The sequence below is a fragment of the Procambarus clarkii genome, chromosome 45, assembly GCF_040958095.1.
Source record: "Procambarus clarkii isolate CNS0578487 chromosome 45, FALCON_Pclarkii_2.0, whole genome shotgun sequence".
Taxonomy (NCBI): Eukaryota; Metazoa; Arthropoda; class Malacostraca; order Decapoda; family Cambaridae; genus Procambarus; species Procambarus clarkii.
In genome coordinates this window covers 4,608,400-4,631,073 of record NC_091194.1, presented here as the reverse complement: position 1 = coordinate 4,631,073, position 22,674 = coordinate 4,608,400, and the positions used below count along the sequence as shown (strand labels likewise).

Below are 22,674 nucleotides of genomic sequence, written 5' to 3'. Positions count from 1 at the left end.
GTGATTGGTCATAAGATAGGCAGATTTATTTTTTATTCAAACATATGTAGGTGTTGCATTTGTATAGCTGTTTCTTGCTTTATGAAGCAAACTTTTATCATAAATATCTTGAATCCAATCTAACCTCCCAGTTCTTGGGTATTAGTTTATACTTTGGCAACAAAATGTAAGCCTAAACCTAGCCTAGGTAAGCTCATAGGAACAAGATTGAAAAGGCTGGCTATGGGAGCTTCCTTTCTTACTTTGGAGAAAGACAGACTTTATATATAATATTATAGTAAACTATTATAAAATATTTTGTATTCAATAATAAACTGTAGGGGGTATTAGAAGAAAATACTAAAGTATTAAAGGGTATTCATGAAAGACTTTTTAGATTTTCTCTTATTTTCTTCTACGAGACTATGGGTCCCTACAAACACACCAGTGGTGGTACTCCTGTATGATACAAATATTCAGGTAAATTATAAATTAAGCACGTGATTCAGATACATTTAAAAAAAAAAGTTTCACCAATTGTTTATTAATCAGGTAGTATGTTTTCAATATTTGTATCCATTATGAAAGTAATAATAATTTAACATTTGTGAAATATTAAATAATCATTTGCTTATAAACAATCCTTCATAAAAATACATTTTATTTATATAGGCTTATAACCTACACAAAATAATGCCATTAATTTACCGTTATGATTATGGAACAAATATCTAATTTCTTATCACCGATCACGAACATTTATTAATACTTGGTGAACTTGAGCGTCTGACATCCTCATTTATATCGTTTGTTAGAGGGTGTTAATATTTAGCATTGCTTTACACACACTTACAATCTTCAAATAATTATATTGCCAGCACCCATTTTTAATATCTTTACAAAAAATCATAAATATATATACAAGAATATAGAGTATATAGAAATTTAAATTCTAAGATTTTTAGAACTTTTTTTTTTAATATGAATACTTTCACAACTTTCCTTCAAATATAGCAGGCAAAAAAATAAAATTTGACATCAATTGCAATATAGTAATTAGCATAGGCACCAATATCTAAAGCTAATGGACAAGGCTCATAACTTTTCTTACAATTTTTTTTTTCCCACTTTTAAAATCATTTCATAAGACCATACATCGTAATTTGTCTACAGTTCCAAACTGATCTTAAAATGCATTGACAAAGATGTATTATACTTTCCATTCTGGAATGGCACAAGCAATATAATGGACACTATATATATTTTTGGTTATTGGCATTTCATATACTTTTTTTTTTAACTCTTGGGCAACAATGTATATTACTATTTCTCAACACACCTATGAGAAATGATGATATAAAAACCTATAGAGCTTATCATGATTTCACATTTCTCTGGATATTGTTAGGTTAAGTATTGCCTGATATTTTAAGATCATAAAACTAGTTGGTAACTTTATCCAAATTCCAGGAACTGATAACGAGAATTTACTAATATGAAATTCTGTATATCCAAGGAAATACTTGGAATTAAAAAAAAATCCATATTTTAAATTAATTTGGAAAGTAGACGAAAAATTTAATAAATTCTTCAAATATTTATAAATTTGCCGAGTGCAAGGGTTAAAACTCCAAGCTTCCTTGATTAAGCACTGAATAAGACAGTAAGATGCTGTAACAACAATTCTCACAAAACACACAATCAAATAAAAATAAATTATGAACCACTTAAAATTACTTTACAAATATTAACAACAAAATTCTTACTTTCACAATGTAAATAAATACCATTACTTTTATGGAAAAAAGACAAACTGGCACAAAGAAAATACACTAAACTGACTGGCACAAAGACCTGCTCTTGAAAGTATAGTATAGATCTTGTGTACTTTTCAAGCATTCCAAATGTTTCAATAAACTACAAAATTAAATGGACAATACAAAGAGCACCAAAGATATAAAGCAAATATTATACGTTTCTTTACATACACCGTATAGTTACATATAGAAACTACATACAGTATTGCAATAAGTGATTTAGCAGTGATTTTTGAGATCATATTTTAAAAAGTATTAATTTTTTACTTAAGAAGACCAACCTATAATAATACATATGTAATCAACACCTTGTGCATACAATTGCTCAAATACACACGAATCACTGAGAAAAAAGAAAAGATATGAACATCAATACCATACTGTATACAGCAAATACACTGCACCCTCAAAAAATAGGATCATATAGTTTTGGATTCAACCCAGAACTACTCTAAAACCAAATTATTGAAAATTGCATTTTTTTTTTTTGCCATTTATCACCAAATTTTGTGTACATGTTTAGAAACAAATAATATACAAACTTCTGCAACCACCCTGAACTGGCTGTGAAGTAATTAATGCCCATGGTTTCATTCTTTCAGCTACATATATTGTATACTGAACTGTGCACCACCAACAGCCAGAGACCCGGGCTACAATGCTATGTATATCACTGGTCAACAGTCACTTCATATCCTCATATGTTACTTAGAAGTGATGGAGAGATGATTTTTTTTTTTTTTTTTTTTTACTCGCAACTCCACAATCCACCTCCAAGGGCAAATAGTGATCTATCTGCTCATGTTCAAAACAACACTTATAATAAACTCCTTTGCCAGCCGAGCCTTCCAGCTATGATCATCTTTCTCCAATAACTTGTATTTCTTATCTATTGTAAAGAAGTTCCTCTTAACCTTGCCAGATCTACCCACACTCATCTTACCAGATGACATGATTTCAACTTACAAACATATAATAATACTGTAATGTATTTATATAAAATAAGAGTGAAAATGGCCGAGTAACCAGAGGTGGGACTGCACTCATACATGAGGAAAACACAGTTGATACATGTGGCTTTACAGTAGACTGAATGCAATAGAAAAACCCTTTTTGTACTATTTAAGGTACAGTACAAGCTTCATAAAACATTTATAAAGTACGAATGAATTTTTTGGAATAATAGTTACACAGTATTTAGAAAAGCAAGATAGTAAAAATAGAAAAAATAAACAACCAGATGAAAATTACTCAACATGACAAACCGACACTTCAAATTTCATATCCCCCCCCCCATTAGATTTTTTGTCCCTCATTTTTTCAACTACAGGTGTAATCCAAATGTTTGAAGGAAAATCTGCTGTAAAGACTTCACCCTTTTAGTGTTATATGGAGGTCAACATTTTTTGTGTGCACTGTATATTATATTATATTGGTTCGATTCCCGCACGAGTCAGAAACAAATGGGAAAAGTTTCTTTCACCCTGAATGCCCCCGTTACCTAGCAGTAAATAGGTACCTGGGAGTTTGTCAGCTGTCACGGGCTGCTTCCTGGGGGTGGAGGCCTGGTCGAGGACCGGGCTGCGAGGACACTAAAAGCCCCGAAATCATCTCAAGATAACCTCAAGAAGATATATATATATATATATATATATATGTCGTACCTAGTAGCCAGAACGCACTTCTCGGCCTACTATGCAAGGCCCGATTTGCCTAATAAGCCACGTTTTCATGAATTAATTATTTTTCGACAACCTAACCTACCTAACCTAACCTAACCTATAAAAATAGGTTAGGTTAGGTAGGGTTGGTTAGGTTCGGTCATATATCTACGTTAATTTTAACTACAATAAAAAAAAATTGACCTCATACATAATGAAATGGGTAGCTTTATCATTTGATAAGAAAAAAATTATAGAAAATATATTAATTCAGGAAAACTTGGCTTATTAGGCAAATCGGGCTTTGCATAGTAGGCTGAGAAGTGCGTTCTGGCTACTATGTACGACAGTAGCCAGAATGCACTTCTCGGCCTACTATGCAAGGCCCGATTTGCCTAATAAGCCAAGTTTTCCTGAATTAATATATTTTCTCAAATTTTTTTCTTATGAAATGATAAAGCTACCCATTTCATTATGTACCAGGCCAATTTTTTTTTATTGGAGTTAAAATTAACGAAGATATATGACCGAACCTAACCAACCCTACCTAACCTAACCTAACCTATCTTTATAGGTTAGGTTAGGTTAGGTTAGGTTAGGTTAGGTAGCCGGAAAAGTTAGGTTAGGTAGCTGAAAAACAATTAATTCATGAAAACTTGGCTTATTATGCAAATTGGGCCTTGCATAGTAGGCTGAGAAGTGCGTTCTGGCTACTAGGTACGACATATATATATATATATATATATATATATATATATATATATATATATATATATATATATATATATAAGACAAGCATTTATATAGCCCTTTTTGACAACAGTTTTCAGTGACCAATAATTTAAATTGCTTACTATTAACAGACATCACACCCACTGCATATGACACACACAGGCAGAGACTTGTACAGTCTGGCAAGAAAAATCAGCAATTTCAAAGTATCGTACAGTAGAACAGACTATAGGTAAAACATGACACTACGATGCAGACACTACGCACACAGAAATAACATCACATAAGACCAGAAGGCATGGTAGGATGTGCAGAATACCCCCCCACCATTGAAAAGCAGAGGTGCAACAGATACTCAGAGAGAGAGAAAGAGAGCTCTATCAACATCAGAAGCCTGAGACTGTTCAACACGCTTCCACTACACATAAGGGGCATAACTGGCTGGCCCCTTGCAGTGTTCAAAAGAGAACTGGATAAGCACCTCCAAAAGATACCTGATCAACCAGGCTGTGATTCATACATCAGGCTGCGCACAGCTGCGTCCAACAGCCTGGTTGATCAGTCCAGCAACCAGGAGGCCTGGTCGACGACCGGGCTGCGGGGACGCTAAGCCCCAGAAGCACCTCAAGGTAATCTCAAGGTAAGGTAACGAACATAGCTCATCTTGTAACTACACTCGGGTAATTACAGAAAGGGTGCAAGGACATGCCACGTAATGGCATCCAGACCTAAAAAAACAAAGTTTATAAATAGAAGAAATAAGGCGATATGATCGCCACATTCAAAATTGTGACAGGAATTTACAAGTTGACAAAAAATTTTAAGACCCTGGAACTTCTAGAACAAGAGACTAAGAAAGCAAAGCTGCCCCTCCAAAATTCCAGAGTTGTGGCTAAAACAATTTAAGAAGTGCTAAATTCCTAAACCATCAGCAGTATCAAAGTATCATATGACAAAGATTTTAGTGAAAATGGGACACAATGAGCACAGCACTTACTTATTCTGTAACTACACTTAGGTAATTACACATGAACATCCAGTCATATTCATTGTCACAAACCAAGCAATTCCTCCCTCCCCCCAACGCGCTTATACTACTGTATCACAACCATATTTTCATGTGCACACTGTATCAAATGAAGGTATTCCTGCAAGAAGAATAATTCACAATAATGTAGCTGAAAACAAATATCCAACTGACACATGTAATGAAATGAAAGTGACAACGTTTCAAGCTATCCTGGACTCTTATACTCGTAACCGAGCAGCATTTAAAGAAATATAACGTTCAGTGTCTGTGTCTATGTCTGTGTGTGTCTATATTATATACATACATACATACATACATACATACATACACACACACACACACACCAGTATACACTGTATTTGCCGGCATATATGACGTGCTTGTTTTATTTTTAAATGTATACAAAAATTGCTCTGCATCTTATGCGGCCACATTATGGATGCGAGGCACAAAAATCGTTGCTAATAATAAAATATTTAAAACAAGCCAAGTAATCACAGTTTGTTATCACAAGCTTACAAAAAATTGCTTACAATATATGTTGGCAGTTATGAAGGAAGCTCACACCATCTCGCCACCTTACCCAGCATACATAACCCACACCTAATATGTGTCATATATTATTTAACGACTGTGTTACCTTTAAGAAATGTTTATTATCTAAATGAAAAATGCTCCTAGAAATTTGAAAGGAATGTTAAACTTTCATTCGCCGGTCAGCCATTTGCAATGAATGAATGACAACAAAACCAGAGTGCTGTGGTGGTGCGCCACAGCACTCGCCACGCATCAGGCCTTGGTGGCCTGATGCGGCAACACAAAGCATCACATCCAGAAATGCAAGTTTCACATCCTGTATAGCAATTCTTTTGCCCAAAATATAAACAACTATACAGCTGATCTTAGATGAGGTAAGAATTCGGGTACAAAATCCACTTTAAAATATCTTTCAATAAATGTTTGATGAAACATACTAAAAGTTTTGTTCCACAAAATATCATTGTAAAATAAGGGTGCGTCCTATGCGAGGGTGCATCTTTTACGCCGTCAAATACGCTATGTATGTATGTATGTGTGTGTATATATATACATACATATATATACTGTATATATACACACGCACATATACATATATACACACACACATGTATACATATATACAGTATACATATATACACATACATATACATATACATACATACACACACACACACAGTGGTACCTCGGTTTACGAACACCCGTTTACGAACTTTTCGGGTTACAAGCCCGATTTGTTCGGAAAATTTGAATCGGGATACGAGTTTGTTGATACGTGTATGGCCGATCTAGCCCGTGGTGGCACGGCGATTGAGCCTCAGTTTACCTGTGCCTCGCGCCCAGTGACTATTCCGTCTGAATTCTTCACAAGTATTTACAGTTTCTTTTCGGATTTTTGGCTATTTGACTATAAAAGTTGTTATACTGTATCTCACCATGGGTCCTAAGAAAGCCAGTGGTAAGGTTCAAGGCAAGAAATCACATGTGAGAATGACCATAGAGGAAAAACAAGAGATCACTCGTAAGCATGAAAATGGTACTCGTGTTGTTGAACTAGCTAGGCAGTACAACAAATCCATGTCAACAATATGCACTGTACTTGCCAAGAAGCTGTAGTAGGCCGCTGCATTAATCTTTTCAATGACAATGTGATGCCTCACTACAGACAAGTGTTGCAAAGAAGGGAAAAACAATCTTCAATGGAACATTCCTTGTGAGAAAATCAAGCAATGAGCCACAACCAGGTATGCAGGCAAAACGTGCCAGAGAGTGCACTCCAGAGAAATATTCACTGCCTGATGTTATAATGGAAGGGAACTTCCTTTCCAAACAGTAACACCTCTCCTCCTCCCCCCCTCCTCACCATCTTCCATACGCCAACCGGAGTCATCAGCAAAGATAAGTAATAACTTGAACATACTTTTTGTAGTGAAGATTTGGGTGAATTAGGTATAAAATTGACTTTGAAATGAAGTTTTTGGGGAGTCAGGAACGGATTAATTCATTTCCCATCATTTCTTATGGGGAAATTCGCTTCGGTTTACGAATTTTCGGGTTACGAACCGTCTCTAGGAATAAATTAAATTCTTAAACCGAGATACCCCTGTATATATTATCAGATTTCTAAAATCAATCCTTCACAAGTATGATGCCCAATACATATGTCTTTCAAGCAATATCCTCGATAAATCCTCAGAGTAATGTGTCCAATACGTAAATGCATTGACTACTGTAAAGGATGGATTATAATACCCACACGAAAAGTATATCTTCAGAATTATTAAGATTTATCAATGTTAATGATATATTATAACTACTGCAAGGCTTTGCAACTGGATAAAATACATTTACTACATATTAGCCATTTCAAAATATTTGCAAAATTGTTTTTATATATGGGATGTTGACCAGACCACACACTAGAAGGTGAAGGGATGACGATGTTTCGGTCCGTCCTGGACCATTCTCAAGTCGATTATAATAATAATAGTAAATTATAATCGACTTGAGAGTGGTCCAGGACGGATCGAAACGTCGTCGTCCTTTCACCTTCTAGTGTGTGGTCTGGTCAATATACTTCAGTCATGTTATTGTGACTCATCGTCTACATATATGGGATAGCTTTACTAAGTGCAATATACTTTTATAACTTTATCAAGACTGCATTTGTGCTACTAACATATTTTACTGTTCAACTGACAGTGCAGTCCAAGTCTCCGTCTTGTGGGAAACATGTTAGAGTAGAAACAACTGCTCTGATCATATAGGACATAGTTCCATAGCTTCCTGAGGGAGCACTATCATAGAAATGTAGACAGATGTACGCAGCACCACCACACGACAGTCCACCTCCCACACCAGGCTCTCGTTTATCCCGAGCACAGCATAATGTTGCATCACCATCTTGCTGTTTCTGTACGTAAAAGTCATTAATAGTTATCAGATCAAATTTTACAAATTATTTTGTGATGTTGAACCAAATGATGAATTACAATCAAATGTATGTAACAAAAACAACAGAAGATTTAATACAGTATTTATAAAATCATCATCTAAAAACTTTGGTGCATAGATAAATTAACCACCAATAGGGCACTGTTGTAAATATAATTCCGTCATTCTCCAGTCCTGGCTCTACACCCAGTCCTGGAAAAGGAATCAAGGGACAGGATGAAGAGCTATTGAGGTAGAGCCATGAAAGGGACATTTCCTTACATTTAATACATTATTTCTGGATAACCTCCTCAGTAGCTTCCCTAGCTACAGAGATTAACAACAGAAACAAAATATAAGTAGGCAGGCTGTGAGTAACTTGGAGCAGCAATGAACATAGTGCAACACATTGGAAACCAGCACAGCAGCAGCAGCATCAGGCTCTAGACTGGGCGAGGTATCTTATCATGACCCAACCAGCATAGTTACTAGGTGAATAAGATTTCCTTTGCTCAGGAACTAAAACAATAATAACCCACAGCTGAGGCGGGATGACCAGATGAAAAATATTTCGTGCCGATCAGAAAATAAGGTTCATGTTGAGCCCAAAGACATGCAGTTGTTGGAACAAAAGACACACACAACATACGCAGTTTTACATCCACTTGAAGCATCAACTGCATATGAAGAGAAAAGCTAAAAAACTTGATGTTGATGTTGAATCAGTTTCTGAAAACATTCGGATGTCTTTAAACCAATGACCCCAGTTTTTCTCTGGTTGGCATGTTGCTGGACTAGTAATGAGCCAGCTGGTTGTTGCTAGCAACAGGGAGCTAGCCGCTTCCTGATGCTGGTACTTGCTTAGAGTTCTGAAGTACTCTTTCTGGTGATCAACAGTAGAGTAAGACTGTATCAATTGAGTAGATAACCCATTGTGACCCAACCAGCAGAAAAACTAGGAAAACAATCCCCCTGAAGCAAGGGAACTGAAATTTCTACATAAACTTTGGCCTAAACAACCAGCTGCAAGTGTGCACAGATATGACTAACAAATACCAAATCTCATCAACAAGTGATGAGGGTAGGTGTAAGCAGCCAAGGCTAAGGAATTGAACAGATTACTCATTGACTATCTAGCTAGAACCTGGCAAAGGATGCTGGGTTTCACCTCCTCTACGAACTGACACCTTAACACAATCGCACATTATTGCGCACCAGTTAACTTCATAAACTCCTCCTCATAGAGCCTCGCCTTAATAACAAAGTCCTGAAGTACAGCTTGGCACAGGGTTGGCTTAAAAAGTATCTCTCCAAGATAGGACATGAAAACCACAGAAGATCTCTCTCACAGTTCGTGGTCATTAGTAATGCTGTCAAGAGGGTATCCTGAACTCACTACTGAATTGGAAGGAAGTTTAGAGACATGCTAGACAATTGGCAAATTCTTGTGAAGCATTCGAAGCATGGAACCTCAATGCAAGAAGCTTTGAAGTCTTAGCAGAACATTTTGTGTGTATCCACTTGTCCAACAGGTAAGTGTGAAGTGTCCTCAGGTGGCTCAGACTACCATCTGGTTGTGACTGGGGTAATAGGATTAGTGAAAGGATTAAGTAGTTAAGAGAGTTGTTTGACAATCTGATGTTTCCAAACATTTCTTAGGGATGGATTCAGTATCTTGATATTTCTCTTGGTTTTTAAGGTGGCTCACCTCAGAAATGAGTAGGTTTCTCATCTCCATAAGGTTTCTGCCACATGTAGGAGAAAAAACTGCATAAAAAAGGGACTTTCCTCCCCCCCCCCCTGAGACCTGAGGTTGTCATCAGCAGCCTAGCACACTCAGTACCTTATGTGTGGTTGTGACGTAAGCTGTTAGGAACTACTGAAGGGATACAAACCCAGAAAGTGACAGAACTAATTATAGGAATATGATGTAAAAAGTGTATTTAACATAGTGACATTAAATATTTAATAAACATACCTGATCTGATAAGAAAATGTTATTAGCCACATGCACGATGTCTTGTGCTGATACAATATCGCCAAGAGATTCGGTATTATGGTATTCTTGAACGAGCGAAAGGACCATTAAAGCCTGTATAGTATAAACAAATTAAAAAAACTAAATACATGTTATAAAAGTTTTCTATATATTTCAAAATACATTTAATGGAGACTAAAATGCAGTCCAATACAGTGAATCTGTGGATCATTTTAATATGAAGAAATCAATTCAATAACAGAATGTATTTAAGAACTTTATAAAGTACAGAATCTAACTGCACACACAATGTAACATCACATGTACTACAGTATACTCTATATATGATATGAATTATGAACTAAAAAAGCCTGTAAAACCCTCCAGCACTTTATTTCCTAAACCTTTCCTACCATCAAAATTTAGATGTTATAGGATTTGTGTTCCTGTGCAATGGACTCAGCTGAATCAGATCATTCAGATAAATCACTATATATATATATATATACATATATGAAAATAAGTAAATGTTTAATGGCAATGTTCTACTTCAGTAGCAGACCAGAGGCTGAATTATTTAATTAGAATGGGGCTTTACTGTAATGCCAAAAGTATATACATATATATTTATTAACTGGAAAGTTTCTGACATGTTACTACAAATTATTCCCCATATAATCTTTCAATCTGTGAATATGACAGATGTATGATAGTTTTCTATATAAGTATTGTAGCATGTTTAACACACAACCCAAATGAGTTTGAATTGTTTTATATTTCATGTTTAATTTCAGGGAGAAATGAGTTAATAGTTGGCCTGCATGTATTCACTTAGTTGTATTCACCTCGTTGTGCTTGCAGGGGTTGAGCTCTGCTCTTTCAGCCCGCCTCTCTACTGTCAATCAACTGTTACTATTTTATTTTTCCACCCACCCACCCAGGAAGCAGCCTATAACAGCTGTCTAACTCCCAGGTACCTATTTACTGCTAGGTAACAGGGAACAGGTACATCAGGGTGAAAGAAACACTGCCCATTTGTCTGCCAGCGCCGGGAATCGAACCCAGGCCACAGGATTACGAGTCCCGCGTGCTGTCCACTCAGCTACCAGACCCCTAGATGAATCTGTGTGTGAAGAGGTGCAAGCTACCCTTATAGAACAAGGTGGTCTAGAATTCTAGCAGTGAAAAGATTAAATTAGCTAGCCAATCCAGTGGTAGTTAGTCCATTATCTAGTCCATTAGCTAGTCCAGTGGTATATATCACCTTTCCTTAATAATTGTATCTAACAAATGTTTTAGTTTCAAATAAAATAATGTGACATTATTATTAAAATTCCCTCCACTCCCAAAAATATAAACATTAAAACTCACCTCAACAACTAGTTGTCTATATTCTGGCTGTGGGATGGTATTTAGAACAGTCTCAACCTCTAATGCAAACTTCAATTCACCTGGTGTCATCTGAAAGAAGAGATATTTTTTGCCGAGTCAACACATTAAAATATCAACGAGACTGCCCAATGATTGTGTCCGCATTGCACTGTATTGAATTCAATGTGAAGGTTATGACCATATCAATGAGTTTTTGCACTATATTTTAAAATAAATGTGCAATATGAGGAGGAAGTTAAGTAAAGCAGTGCAATTTACTTACTCCATGGAAATAATGTGGTAATCTCACTATCATAAAAATGCAATATATATATTGGATAAATCCTCAGTGAATTCTAGAATATCAATTTTATATACAGTATTGATTAAAATTGTATATACTAAATGTTAAGTGCATCCTGAAGAGGGTCAGTAATTGGGGCTTGTGCAGGGACCTTAATATAAACCTATAGCATATACATACACAGGCTACCTGTCCCCCTACAAAATGAACACAGTAATTACATTTTTTTATTTCTAATTAGTTGCCAAGCTAAGTTAACTATCAGTTACCAAGTGAAAGTTATTGAGGAAGTAAACATGGTTTGCCCACATTTCAGGTTTGCTCCTTAGATAACAATACTATGTGGCGTCAAGCTCCTAAGATAACAGTACCATGTGGTGTAGACCTCCTAAGATAACAGCACCATGTGGTGTAGACCTCCTAAGATAACAGCACCATGTGGTGTGGACCTCCTAAGATAACAGCACCATGTGGTGTAGACCTCCTAAGATAACAGCACCATGTGGTGAGGACCTCCTAAGATAACAGCACCATGTGATGTGGACCTCCTAAGATAACAGCACCATGTGGTGAGGACCTCCTAAGATAACAGCACCATGTGATGTGGACCTCCTAAGATAACAGCACCATGTGGTGAGGACCTCCTAAGATAACAGCACCATGTGATGTGGACCTTCTAAGATAACAGCACCATGTGGTGTCGCCTGCAACAAGCACGCTCATCATTCTACAGTTCAGTCCAAGTGGTTGGACTTACCATTATACAGTATACTTCAAAATTAAAACTTAATATATTGTTAAATTCTTACCTCTTGAGTAAGACTCTGTGGAATTACTTTGCCTTCTATGTTGATTCCCTGACACTGCAAAATAAGATGAATTTAGCTATGGTTCATATTAATATATATATACACACAGTACATCAAATTTAATTGCATTTTAAATATTTTTCAGGTAATGTGGGTAATTCAAGTTTTTTTATAGAGTAGTGTATTATAGTATCCTGAGAATCAGGTATTTGTTGATTTTTAAATTTTTTAACTAATACAGTACTGTGAAAACTGAAAACACTATAGAAAAATGCAAGTACTGTATATTAATTTTATATTTGCTACACAGGCAGTTACGAGTTGTGGCAGTAAACTACCACAAGGGCACCCTCATTGTTTATCATTCTGACAAGGATATATATGCTGAGAGGTGTACCCTGCCACGCCTTGTATATACACCGATCGATTACTTTCTCAGTGTACCTTAGTCCTGAACGTAGTCAAGGACTAAATTATTCTTGCTGGTTGGTCAGTAAGCAAGTGTGGAGGCCTTAATAATTCTCCAGAGGTTGATAGTCCTTAACACAACATGAAACTTACTTTACATCAAACATTAAAGTAAACTACTGTTTAGTTTACAGTAAACTATTGCAATTACCTTAATTCAAAAGGTTGATAGGCCTTAAGCCTACTACCAAATCAAACCACCATGATACTGTGAACATGCCATATGAACATGGACAATTGTGTCCCTCTACCTCCCAACTTAAATATTAGAAATGATCTCTAACACTACTCCATTCGTGTACCTAAAAAACATTCTAAAATTTAACAAATTTAAACAATTACGTTCCTGCAGTTTTTGGAGCCAAAAGTATTGCTTATGGCTGATATGAAACCAGGCATCATGTGCGCCACATATAGCCTATGAATACCACAAGTGTAACCCCCCATCCCCGATGTCTTATATACAAAAAACCTTGTTGACTTGTGACACTGAACACATTCATTAGCTTTCCTAAGTAAATTAATAGTACAAAATTTTTAATATTTATAAGAATTTGCAGGTATAACTAAAAATTAGATAATAAAAAGTAAAATGTATTCAATTATTCAATGGTATTTAATATTTCAAGGAAAATATTGTTCAACATAAAACAAACCTTCTCTAGGATCTTCCAGATTTGAGGATAAAAGTTGCGTGGAACACGGTTGAGAGCTCCATCTAACCTGCGACGCCTCAGCCACTGACCATGTCGATCGTTCTCAATATCATCCGATTTTCCATCTGCTGTTGTCGAACCCAAGAAACTACCTATTGTGCTTTTCTAGAAGTTAGAAGAAAATTCGGTAAGAAACTTACAAATACTGTACTATTATAAATAAAATTTCAAATACATTATACTGTACAGGTACTTTCAACATCATAATTTGTGAGGATATTACTTCCATAACTGTCATCATATGGTTCAGTCTTCCTGTCACATCTAATAAGGCATTTGCAAAATAAGCAATACTGTATTATACTAGTACTCTGGACATTGGAGTTGCCAACTACTTGTGCAACTATACGATTACATCAAGACCGTCATTCACACAGCAATCCGATTTTTCCATAAAGTAAGGTTATGCAAACTGCACCTTAAATTTTTTCTACATAATTCCATAATTTAGTGTCACATGTACTGAATTTAACTTTGATACATGATGTGCCAAACTTATTACTCAAATACTGTATTTGCCGAGAAATAGGATGCATGTTTTATGTCCATAACCAACCGAAATTATAACCAATTGAAAAACACTTCCAATATACGTATGAAAAAATCCACAAACTATCCTTATAAAATAAGGTGCATCTTATGTGCCAGAAAATGTGAAACTGTACTTCTAATTGGTGACTCACACAAAATTAATTTGTTTATCCCATGCACAAATTTTTTCTTGGACACTTTATAAACATTTTATTCCCATTTAACTGCATCATTGACGCTATAACAGGGTCTGTTAATGCACCCGATATAACCCTAAACAGGAACCATTTGCAAAATTTTCAGTATAGATACAGCATTAACATTCTGCAAGAGCCATAAACAACATTTGTGCCAATATATTTTCCACAATATATATAATATATTAAATAGGTATACAGTACTGTATATATATCATCCATGTATTGTCCATGAATGTATCATACATGTTCCATACTGCACGATGCACATGAACGAGCAGGCACAAATAATCTCACGATAATAAATTTATCCATCTTTAATGTGTGATTTTTGTATATGCATTAAAGCATTGTGTGACTGTTGTATATCCAGACACGAGACATGATGACAAAGTGATTCATCTATTGACTCATTTACACTTACAATTTCATGCATTATTCTTAAACTCATTTTTAGTATTAAAAAATGGCAGAAAATAGCATTTAAAGCAAGAAACAGTACTTTTTAATAATAAATAGCATTTCATAATAAATTAGGCAGCCTTCATAACAAATCTAAATTCAAAGAAGTACATAACTTTTAATACATATAATGTATAAACATTTCTAAATATATAGAATAAATGTGAATGGTAAGGAAATATTGAGGAAATATTCCTAAACTGTAAATCATGTAATGAAGCTTAAAACACTATCAACAGCTTTAATAAACCTGTTCAAAATTTTTCTTTAACAAGCTGTTTGAAAGTTTAAAATTTTCATTCCCACATTGAGGCATTAAGCTTAATCTGAAGAAACAAAAAAGCAAGCAGAGAGAGAGTGCATAAACAAAGCTGAAACAATAATCAGCCCATAACAAATTAGTTACGAGCTAATTATCAGAATAAAGCATTTTCTATTATTACAGTCAGACATTTGGCATGATAGATGTACCAGTATCAGGTATCAAGGCAGTATCTACTAGTGGAAAGTACTGTGCAAGTGGGAAGAATTGTACTGCATAATAATTACCAAAGTACTAGTGTGACGTACTGTACAATAATTACCCGAGTACTGGTGGGAAATTCTGCTAGATAATTACCAAAGAACTAGTTGTAAGTACAGCGTAATAATTAACCGAGAACTAGTTAAAGGTTGTGATGTATAATAATTACCCAAGTACCAGTAGGATGCACTGCACAACAATTACACAGGTAGGTACTGGACAATAATTATATAGGTATCAGTAGGTACTGCACAATAATAAACAAAATATGAATAGGAGGGATTGTATAATAATTATCCATTAATTATTTAAGATAGTTATGTGGTAAACATCCTGGTCTCACAGGAATTTGAAAGGCAAGTATCCAAACACTGGGGACAGGTACTGAAGATTATTTATTATAGTGGAAATTGGACTCGTGTATAATATAGTGACACGAGAAGACAAAAGGAAAGTAGTGGATGAATTATATGTGATGAATACTGTAACATCAAACAAGGTATTTTCCATTCATTAAATTTTTTTTTATTTGTCGGGAATAAGGAAGAAATATTTGACCTACAGTCACTGGGTAAGAGCAATCATGTATCATTGGAATTTAAATGCATTATTCATTATGGCAGAAGAGATTAATAAAAGGGAGGCACCAGAGAAATTCAACTTTACACAAGGATATTTCAGAATTGTACTGTATTACTGTACATGAATACTTCAATAAATTTTATTGGGAAGGTTTGCTTCTAGGTAAGGATATACATGAACCAAATTTCAGACATTTTAATGAAGATTCCAAAAGATTCACCACAAAATGAAGACAGTATTGGCAAACAAGACTTTGTTTAACAGGCATTCCAAGAGGACCAGAGATTACATAAGAAAATATGGAACAAATATAGAAAGACATGATCTACAAGCATATCAGGAATAGAAATCTGAAACCACTACAAGGTAGTAAGAAATCGACAATGCACAAATGTAAAACAGAACCCAACCTATTCTAGAAATTCATTAAGAATAAACTGCACATGAAGCATAAAATCCATAGATTGAGAGTGGCAACAAAATTTATGGAGACTCGGCAGGAAATGAGGAAAACACTAAGTGGGCAATTATGCAGTGTGTTACTACCAAACAATGTTTTTATAGCACCAGACTTCCTGCAAACATTAGAGCATAACCAAGAGCACCATAACCAAACACCTAGAAATAATGTAAAAAAGCAGTTTGGTAGCTGAGCATAAACAATGAAGCTAGGCCAGAGAGTATTTCACCTTGGGTTTTGAGAGCATACACATGAGCTCAGAATCCTGCTGCAAATTATTTTCCAGACATCTTTACAGAAACAGGGAACTTAGCAGGCATAGGGAAGAGAGCAAACATAGGCCCAGTTTACAAAAAAAATAACATAGAAGACTCACTAAACTATAAACCAGTATCATTGACAAGTGGCAGTCAAATAATTACAGAAAGTAATTAAAACCAAATGGTTAGAACATCTTTGAAGAAATGACATAACAGACAAGTAGTATGATTTTAATACTAGTCAGTCCTGCATAATAAATTTACTTATTTTCTATGACAGTCACAGATTTTACAGGATAAAGACAGTTGGGAAGACTGCATCCATCTGGACCTAAAAAGGCATTTGGTAGTCCCAAACAAGAGGTTACACAGGAGGGGTAACAGATTACTTAACGTGAATGAAAAATATCTTAACTGATCAAAAAACGAGAACAGCAATAAGAGGCAGTGTATCAACTGGAGGAATGTCAGTAGCAGAATCTCACAAGGCTCAGCAATAGCAGCCAGTAATGTTTACTCTCTACATAAAAGATCTACATAAAAGGATACAGAGTTGTGAATATGTTCATGAATAATGCTAAGTTACTGGAACGAATAAACAAAGAATAAACTGAAGCAAAAGATATAGATGTAAATGCAGAATAGAACCAGTGAGGAGTAGAGGTGCCATAGGCCCAATTAAAGAGCCTCCGTTTGAATATCAAAAGTCCACAGCTGTTCAATACTCTCCCAGCAAGCATTAGGAATACTGCAGGAACACAGGATGTAGTGAATATGTGGGCCTGCAGGCTGCTCCAAGCAACAGCCGGTTGGATCAAGTTATCTTAAGTCTTTGATAGTAGAACAACTCTCGGAACCCTCTTCAGGTATGAACCCCATGTCATGATGTTCAAAATGACCAAGACAATTTAAGTATTTGGACTAATACATGGTCAATGGAATTCAACGTGGATAAATGCCACATACTGGAGAGTGGAACATGTGAAAATATATTAAAGAACTGAGAAAGACATTGGATTGGTTCTGGATAGATAGTAAACTAACACCAGAGGACTATACCTAGAGCATAGTTAGAGGAACCTATACTGCACTTGCCCATTTCAGAATTTATTTTAAAATCATTGATGAAGTATGTTGCAATTGTGTGGTACAGTATCAATGTAACCAAAAGCATATTAATGCAGCAAATAAAAGAAAACACAAAGGCATGCAAATAAATGGCTTCCAGAATTAAGCTATATGAGCTAAAACACAATACTCAGCAAAGTTAATTTGGAAGAACTGTTGAATCTCGCAACTTTGAGAACAAGAGACCATAGATTCAAGCTAAGAAATCAGAGGTAACAACAAAAATATAAATAAATTCTATTTTTGCAGAGTGATAGATATACAATAAAATAAATGAGAACATAATGGAACACAAACCCATTGGATGCTTCAAAATGTCATAAAACAATTATAAGGAAGATGAGATACAATGGCACATGGAGAAATATTAAAGAAACTGTTCATGACATTCATGAGACCAAAATTGGAATATGCAGCAGTGGTGTGGTGTCCACATCTCAAGAAATATACATCAATAAAATAGAAAGTGTGCAAAGATATGCTACTAAATAGCTCTCAGAACTTAAGAACATTAGCTATGAGGAGAGACTGGAGGCATTAAATATGCCAAGTCTACAGGATGGAAGAAAAATATGCTTAAAAAACAAGAGCTTATATATTCAAGCTAAAGAAACAAAGGTGCTGAAAATATATTAAAAAGTTCTCATCTGCAAACAGCTGTAGACGAATGGAACAAGTAATATGAGGTGGCGGTGGATGCCAAAACAATCAGTAGTTTCAAAATGTCATGACAGAGTACCGAGAAGATGGGACACCACTAAACTTAGCTCTCATCCTGTCAATACACTTGCATAATTACACACCCACACCCACCCCCAACACAGGTTTAAAATAAACAAAAATGAAGACATACGAGAGCATTTTTTTTTTTATAGAAACCGAATCACAGTAAATTGGTACATATAGGTGGATATACACACACACATGCACAAAACACAAGTGCTGTGACATCCAAACCACACATCAGAAAATAAAGACACACTAATATTTCATTTGGTCCTGGACCATTATCAAGATCTGATAATGGTCAAGGACGTACCGAAACAACGACGGTTTTTAATTTTCTGACGTATGGCTTAGACATCGTATCTTTAACCACTTTATTGTGACTCATCGTTTCACCACAAGTGCATTTCATTATAACTTTGATTGGCTCTAATGTGGTACGGAACAATGCAAAACTACACAATTGTTAAATTCAATTTCAGATTTGTATTGCAATTGTAAAAAGCTGAACATACTGGTAGGATAATTATTTAAAGGCAATTTGATAACCCAAGTGGGTATATAGGGGTACCACCACTGGTGCAATTGTAAGGACCCATTTAAATATAACCCAAATGGGTTACTTTTAAAATTTATCCAATTAATATTCATGAACAAATTAGAAAAGCATTTTATTTGATTACAAAAAAAAAAAACTTTGCTGAATTTGAATGGAACTTCACTGCATAATATTGTTCTCACTCTACTACTTAAAACAACAATGTGTGCGCACGCACACACATTTAAAAAAAAAAATTGTGCACAAATTTCACTAATGGTGTGATAGGTGAAAGAAATGCAAACGATCACATTAATGTTGATATCAAAAGGGTTACTAGAAGCCACCACAGGCTGTCTTACTATAAATTTATTTAGGGTAGCTTGGCATGGATTTCTACAAGTTCAAGAAAATCTCATGTCAAAATTTCAGCACAAGTCTGAAAATTTGTAGCATAATAAGTAAGTAATTATAAAAAAGAAGACACCAAGCCGGGAAGGCTTTTAGCATAATAAAAATGTTAATAACTGCAAATGGGTAATTAAGCAGGATTAACCCTTAAATGGCTCCAGTCACTACCTGCAAAAGTTACCTGTACTCAAATCGCCAAATGCAATTTTCTTTACGTGAGTTTTGTGAAATACTTTGTGTTATGCCCACCACAATGTAATTAGCCGAGCCGTTGAAGGGTTAATGAACACCAAACTAAAGAATAAGGTTATAGCTAATTTCATGTGACTTAAGTCAAGCATTGTATACGAATTCGCATATCTCACCTTCTCAGCATGCAACCCTCCCTGCCAAAATAAACAGGATGAGAAGAGCATTAGTTTGCTAGCTACCAATATAGGCTTTCCTTTGTTAAAGGAGCTCTTAATAACTAAAGTAAATTAAATAAATCAAAATATATCTAAACTACAGGCAAAAGTAGTATCTATTTTGTTTAACGAGATTAATATAACATGGGGTTTAATATTAACATAATTAGCTACTTTCAAACATCTACAAAAGATCATAAGAAATTATAGATCATTAATATGCATATATGTATAAAAAAGATACAAGAGGTAACCAATAAAATCAATAAAAACATAAAATGTACATAAATTATATATGCCTTCCAAATAAGTACATAATAGCCTAGTGTTTTAATTTTCAGAGGTAAAAATAAAAGAAACAGCCCAATGCGAACAAAATGTTATCTTCATGAACGTAAAACTATTAGTGTATTCCCTACTACAGAGTAGTGGAAGCTCTACCCTTCGACAACCTACATTAACATCCCAGTTGGCACAATATCTAAGGGTAACATTAATTCAAAGTTGAATCAACATTGATTCAACAATGAAGTTGATCCAACACCGAATTAATGTTAATAATGTTGATTCGCTGTTGAATTAACATTCATAACGAAAATTCATTATTGAAATAATGTTGATAATGTTGATTCAACACTGAACTAACATTACTCTTGCATACTGTACCCACTGCGATAATACTCCACCACTTTAGATTTGCTTACTGAAGTTCTTAAATCATAAACCTGATTATAGTTTGGTTTTAAACTTACTGAGTATATCAGCCACTTATTTATGTGCTACGTATTGTAAGTAGAACACCTATATATAAATGAACAAATCCACAAGGGCCGAGACGAGGGTTCGAACCTACGTCCGAGAGCATCCCAGACATCCATTGTCTGATGTCCATCCATCCATCCCAAATGCATCCATTTGATGCATCATGCTATTGTGATTTCTGTGTGTAACCTATATATACTTGCTTCCCATTGAGTTCATATATACAGCAATTCCTGCATCAAAATAATACTGTAAATTACCTCATCAGTAAACTCAAAACAGATTCACAAAAAGTCTCCTCCTTAAAGGATTACGTCCTGGATATTATTTACCAACAATTCGGTTTTATACATTGATATTTTGCTTGAATGGAACCAAGTTTGCAGGAACTCCAGATGTACCAGAAAGATTATCGAGTTTGGTGTCAAGATGCAACAGGTTGAGTATCTTGATAAACTAGATAATTAGAATAACCAGGATGTGTAGTGTCAATAAATGTAAATAAAATTGAGTAAAGTGATATTTTTGTATGTGTGCACATGAATTAACTATCATGTGCACTTGTAAAAACACATCAATTGTGGCACACAATCAAACCAGCAAAAGTTCCAGATGGAACCAATTATTTCAGATAATCAATATCATAATTTTTTCAGCACCTGAAGAAAAGTGGCAATTGACATCTACACCTGCAATATTGAAACACTTAGAGGCTATAAAGGAATTATTTGCTGAAAAATTCCTCATTACCACTTGATGTTTATCTGTGCAGTACTGCCTTGCAAAATAATGATGCTTCAAAATGATCACATCTCAGAAAGTGGATGCATATCAAACATATGATACAAGAAAGTAATGATGATGATGTAGGGGGGTAGAAGAACAAGAAAACCTTCAAGACGTAAATAAAACACCCAGCATGGTGAAAGTTGCCATCAGAGAGTACGAGACCATCCAAAGGTGTTCACATAAAAGTACACCAAAAATGGACAAGTGATTTGTGTATATCTCATACAGTTCTATTTCTTGGGAAGATCAAAGTAAGCTGAAATGATGTGCATAACTAGCAAAGTTACTCTAACCCTATGTAACCACTTTAACTTATCCCATATATTGTCATTGTAAGACTAAAAATTATTACAGTACTATTATTATTAAATATCCTTTCACGATCATACTAAATATTACTGACAAAATAGTTAGTCAACCCAAATTATTGTGCTATATTAAGTGTTATTCGATAAGTTTATTACAATTCTAATAATTGGGTATTAACTAATTTTTACTATATATTATATATGCTATTTAATTATGAAAGAACAGTCTCCTTAATGCAATAAGTAGAAAGTGGGACAGCTCTTACCTTGCCGAGCTTGCTTGAGCGGCTGCTGATGAAGAATGTCCCGCTACGAGCTGCGGAAAATGGCCACAGTATAAGTACACTGTACTTTAATGTCAAAATCTATTTACAATGCAAACATAGAGCTAATATATTGATCTATTTATGACACCTTAACTTGTGCACAAGTAACCAAAAATTTACATTAAAACAACTACAACAATAAACTGTATGGAGAAACTTACCGAAGATGAAGAAAAGACCCAAAATGTGGACATATTTTAATTAAAAAAAATCTAAAGAACACCTACAGAATATTCTGTATACGGCACCTTGAGAAACAATGTAGGTTACATCTGAATTTTTTTTTTTTTAATACACTTACACATATATTGGGTTTTTCCTTCACCTTTGACAAATATATTACAGCATCGTGTTTGTTTACTATAAAAGAATTTTTTATTGTTACTGAAATGTACAGCACAGCTTTTTCCTAAGCATCAAAGGCAAATT

At 34.9% G+C, this 22,674-nt stretch overlaps 1 protein-coding gene across 3 annotated transcripts in view; it reads right to left on the bottom strand.

The window, feature by feature from the left end:
- Nucleotides 1-375: 375 nt before the first annotated feature.
- The window catches only part of LOC123769856 (probable phosphorylase b kinase regulatory subunit alpha), an 88,369-nt gene continuing 66,070 nt past the window's right edge, over nucleotides 376-22,674 (bottom strand). For 2 of the 3 annotated variants that reach the window (XM_069301227.1, XM_069301228.1), the window contains 7 exons: nucleotides 22,186-22,235; nucleotides 20,019-20,039; nucleotides 13,776-13,940; nucleotides 12,652-12,705; nucleotides 11,539-11,628; nucleotides 10,168-10,281; nucleotides 376-8,169 (listed from right to left, as the gene is read on the bottom strand). In XM_069301227.1, coding sequence (XP_069157328.1) covers nucleotides 7,948-8,169; nucleotides 10,168-10,281; nucleotides 11,539-11,628; nucleotides 12,652-12,705; nucleotides 13,776-13,940; nucleotides 20,019-20,039; nucleotides 22,186-22,235 — 716 coding nt within the window. In that variant the 3' untranslated portion in view covers nucleotides 376-7,947. The remainder of the gene's footprint in view (nucleotides 8,170-10,167; nucleotides 10,282-11,538; nucleotides 11,629-12,651; nucleotides 12,706-13,775; nucleotides 13,941-20,018; nucleotides 20,040-22,185; nucleotides 22,236-22,674) is intronic. The other variant, XM_069301229.1, reaches the window with a different exon arrangement.